The sequence below is a fragment of the Trachymyrmex septentrionalis genome, unplaced genomic scaffold (genome assembly GCF_001594115.1).
Source record: "Trachymyrmex septentrionalis isolate Tsep2-gDNA-1 unplaced genomic scaffold, Tsep1.0 scaffold53, whole genome shotgun sequence".
Taxonomy (NCBI): Eukaryota; Metazoa; Arthropoda; class Insecta; order Hymenoptera; family Formicidae; genus Trachymyrmex; species Trachymyrmex septentrionalis.
Window position 1 is genome coordinate 1,502,041 of NW_017305705.1, and position 5,053 is coordinate 1,507,093.

Consider the following 5,053-nt stretch of genomic DNA (forward strand, 5'->3'; position numbering starts at 1 on the left):
TGATAAATTGAGCAAAAAAATATTGCAGTGTTAAGTATTTCTTGTTCATTTAAATGAGTAAAATATGCCTCCTAAGATTTGAGTCTTGACATCCTATATAAACACAAAAAAAGGCAGAGAGCTAGTAAAAACATAATTACTACTGTCTTTGTATCTCAAAGAATCATTCGGCTAAAATTTGTTTTTTATGACAGATGAAAAATTACATAATAAAAACACAAGCTTCTAATCTGTGAATGAGAAGATGAAAATACCTCGTACATATATGTATATAATCTCATCTTGTTATATATTACTTTCGTTCAGAAAATAATGATCCTATCGTATGATGATCTATGTTTACCATACACAAATTCAAATACAATGTATGTAAATTCAGACAAGCTATCTGATTTTGTTTAGATATAAAATGATAGCTCTATATACATTATATACTCCATATAGAGAAAATTCTATTTCTTTTTACATTACTTACCTGAACCAATTTTTACAAGTCCGTTATGTTGGATAAATATAGTGTCACAGGTAAGATTCCCATGTATAATAGGAGGTGAACAGGAATGCAAATAACTGAAACATTTCAAACGCAATATAAATTGAGAATAAGTTGTATAGTACGTATTATATGTGTATTTATATATATTGTATATACAGAGTGTCTTGAAATTCGTTGTAATATTATTACAGCGTGAAACTTCGTGAAAAATTAAATAATAAAATGTAAGCCATTTTTTCTGTAAGTTTTTTAAGTATAAACATTTAAAGTTTGACTAATCATAAGCGTTGGTTAAAAAATCATTTGTCCGTGAGACGTGCGTACAATGATAATTGATACTAAACAAAATATTGCCGCTGCATCACACGGACAGATGACGTTTTAACTAACGCTTACGATTAGTCAAACTTTAAATGTTTATACTTAAAAAACTTACAGAAAAAATGGCTTACATTTTATTACTTAATTTTTACGAAGTTTCACGCTGTAATAATATTACCCTCAAATTTTGGGACATCCTGTATACACATTTATATATTGTATAATATTGTATATATTGCTATACCTGAGTGCAGAAAGTATTTGCGTACACCACCGTTTCCACGCTTGTAGCGGCAACCTTTTTACATTACGTTTTGTTCGTTTTAGGAACTGTTTCAGGGACCCGGATGACATATATTCCGTTATAAATATAACCTGAAAAATAATATAAAAGAATTTGCATATGTTAATAAAAAATATGCAAATTGTATTATATAAACGCAACGAAAACTGTATCCATAATATATAGGTAGTTTACTTACTCGGGGTTTGTCATTATGGGTATCTGTCCAATACCTATGAAATTTAACAATGTTAGGATGCTCCAATTGCGTGAGGTTCTCAAAAACAAGTTGTATCTTTTCTTCCTGGGCCTTGAAATTTTTCCTTTCCGAAAATTGCACTTCATTCCATACCACTTCAACACCTTCTTCTGTATCCATCGCCAAATAGGCACAGTCAATTCCTGGAACATCTCTTTGTTCCACCTATAAACAAGCATTAGTTTATATATATATAATCTATATATTTCTGTAATTACTTTAACAAAAAGTAAAGAACTACGAAAAATACATTTATTACAAAAACATATAGTGCAATATAATATTGTTAGTAATTAGTGTTATGTAGTCAATATATTCAATTATACTTGAGTTTATCAGACTGTTATCCAAGTATTCCATTATTTCAAATATTATTTAAATATTTGACGTAAATACATTGTCAAAACGCTTTATAAATACATACTACAGACTGTGACTGAGCAGATTTATACAATGTAATCTATGAGTCTATATATAGTATAATGGACTGTATTACCGTAATCATCCATTTTAAGTGTACTTAAAGTGGTGTTGAAACGATTTCAATGCCTATTTACTATTACATGAATGTGACCTTGTCAAGAATTTGAGGAAGGGGAGATAATTCAGAAGAGGGTTTGCCACACTGTAGACATTAACGATAATAATTGGACTTGTCGGACTTATTCATAATAATATAATGCATGTAAATTGTTGTTGTCTCCATTCAAATTAGTGGAGTATAATTCTGTGCAAAATACTTTAAAGAAATAAATAACTCAACGCAAGTACAATAAAACATAGAAATTATCCTGCCTGTTGCTTTGCAACGTACGTACTTCCATTGTATCAGTAACTTCGTTTTCTGTTATTCCTCGTGTAGATCCGAAGCTAGAACCCTCAGCTAACGTTGATTTGGAACCTACATATACCTGAATAGGCACATTTCCCACAATTAATAAAAAATATACTAAATAGATATAAAGATTTATCTCTATGCATACATAAATATACATATAGAAGATAATATCTTTATTAATCTATTTTATAAAAGCCATTATTTTTCATAAAAAAAATATAAAAAGCTAGAATCACAATACTTACTTTACAAAATATAAACATGGAACTCAAAAGAATTAATGATAAATTACAAATTTTAGTCATTATAAAATATAGAACCACACATGGCAATAAATTATGTAAAAAAACTTAATAAAATTTTTTGTAATAAAAAATATATTTTAGTTTCTATTATTAAAATCAAATGAGTGCAAAATCGGTGAGACAAATATTTCACAAAATGTGATCAATAATTATATTGGAATAAATGGTCCAAGTACAAAAAAATAATTCAGATAAATATTAGAATAAATTGTATAACGAAGCGTAAAACTAATCTTTACTAGCGTCATTAAGACGATAAAGATTGTTTTATTTCTAAGCAGAGAAGCTGCATGCGAGGTAAGCATGATCAAAATAATTTCATTGATTTATACATTCAATAACAGAACGTCAGCAATCTATTTTTAGGATAAAATATAAATGAACCTAATATTGGTTAGACATTTGTGCCAAGAATGTAAGTTAAGATACAGATGAAGTATACTAAATAATATGAGAAGCACAATAGTCTAAAGGAGATATTTCATGCAAAAGCAATTCTCTAATCTAAAACCTTTTGAATCATCTGGATACATATAACCACCTGTATAAATGCAACATGAAATGAATTATGCTAATATTTATTACAACATAAATAAAGACATTTTAAATAAATTTATATTAATAAAAACTGTCACTGCTTAAAGAGACATTCATAAATTAAAATATAAAGAAACATAATAAGATATGAATCTGCACTTTAATATTTTGATACATTTAAATATATTTACAAATTTAATTATAAATTTAATTATAATCTAATTACATTACGCGTTAGGTATGTAAAGATAATATAAAATAATGTTAAAGGTACATAAACAAAAACATATTGTTTTAGATATTAATATGTAAGAGACAATCATAAATTAAGACTTCCATTTTGTAACTCTTTAATGACACCAACACTATTACAGAATAAGGTCCTAAGACATAGAGAAACATGAATAAACTATATAAATGAGATTTTTACTTTGATATTTTGATACGTCCAAATATATTTATAAGTCATAGTGCATAATTATAATCTAGTGTATAATTATAATTATATTATGTTACAGTATGTCCGTAGAGATAATAATCTCGAAAGCACATAAGTAAAAAAAATAATATTTTAGGTAATATGTAACATGTGAATTATCATAATTTAGAAGTAGAAATCTAAAGCCTATTCTGTAATTGCGTAAGCATAGTTGTAATTGAATGTAATTGTAAAGCATAATCTACAATTGTTTAAATGTAGTTGCAAGTGTCGTGGTTGTAAAAATTCTCCAATTACAATTGAACATTCTCCTTGTATTTAACTGTAAATTCTCCAACAGTCAATTTTTGCAAATACAATCACAACTACGTTTATGCAATTGTAGATTGTGGGCTTGAAAGCTCACTCTACATTTGTATAGATGTAGTTGTAACTGTAAGAATTGACCAATCACAGTCGAATGTGAGAAGAATATTCAATTGTGATGGATCAATTCTTACAACTACAATTTATGATTATGCAATTGTAGAATAGGCTTAAAAATACAAGAATATATTGCTTCTTTTAAGGCACTCAGCTAAACAATTAGTTAACATTTAATATAAATATAGCAATATTACAAATCAACCTTATTAATCACAATCATGTTTCAACATCAACAGGTGTGTTATGGCAATTAAAATCTGTATTATCATTCCTAATAGTCATTGCTATAACAAATAAAATCAAAAGTTTGAAAAATATCTAAAAGGCATCTGAAAGACTAGAATTTTCCAAAAATCTTTAGATTTGTTTGCGTTGCTTACAATGTTTGCACTGAGAACTTTTTTTGCTTTCTCTCTTTTCAGCGTCTGACTATACCTATAATCATCTCGTTTGAAGTGTAAAAAAATTTTTTCGAGAAACTTCGAGAGAAAAAGAAATTTCGAGAATTTTCGAAAGAGAAATCTCGAACAACGCAAACAGACCTTTTATAACATCCTACAGTCCTCTGGCAAGCTGCAGCAAAAAGCACAGGCTCGAAATAGAAAACAATCCATCTAACATCTAACACCATAGGTACAAAAATGGAAAGTAATGAAAGTCTACCTTAGTGAAATAAAATCAGCAGGAGAATGAGTGAAGAGGAAAGGAAGAAATAGATAGAGCGTACATTCGAAGAGGTTGTAGAAACATGTTACCTCTTCCCGGCGCTTAAGCCACCGCCCGCACGGGCTCTCTTCCAGGATCTCGCTCTCATCCTCCGAGTCTTCACCACTTTCCCGCGGTGACTTGTGCTCTGGGTCCGTGCTGGAGCGGCTCCCGGGCATCACACACGCTTGCGATTAGTTAGAGAGGCAGCAGCGAACAGCAGGCCAAACTCATCGGTGACGATCTCCAGTGCGGTGTACTCTTCTAATCTTGTATTGGGCAACACGCCACGACAACAACCGGCGATGTACTGGCTCGTGGGATGAGCGGATGCACACGGAGAGCAGCGGCGGCGGCAGTGTCGGCGTTGTCGATGTCGGAGCTACAGCGGTAGCGGCGGCTACGACAACAGCAGCAGCAGCAGCGACGACAGCGACGGCGACG

General features: G+C 30.6%; 1 protein-coding gene across 2 annotated transcripts in view; it reads right to left on the reverse strand.

Moving 5' to 3' along the window:
- LOC108751999 (nuclear receptor-binding protein homolog) overlaps nucleotides 1-5,053 on the reverse strand; it is a 9,087-nt gene extending 4,034 nt beyond the window's left edge. The window contains exons 1-5 of one of the 2 annotated variants that reach the window (XM_018492533.1): nucleotides 4,660-5,053; nucleotides 2,178-2,270; nucleotides 1,300-1,524; nucleotides 1,062-1,192; nucleotides 476-570 (exon numbers count right to left, since the gene is read on the reverse strand). In XM_018492533.1, coding sequence (XP_018348035.1) covers nucleotides 476-570; nucleotides 1,062-1,192; nucleotides 1,300-1,524; nucleotides 2,178-2,270; nucleotides 4,660-4,788 — 673 coding nt within the window. In that variant the 5' untranslated portion in view covers nucleotides 4,789-5,053. The remainder of the gene's footprint in view (nucleotides 1-475; nucleotides 571-1,061; nucleotides 1,193-1,299; nucleotides 1,525-2,177; nucleotides 2,271-4,659) is intronic. The other variant, XM_018492534.1, reaches the window with a different exon arrangement.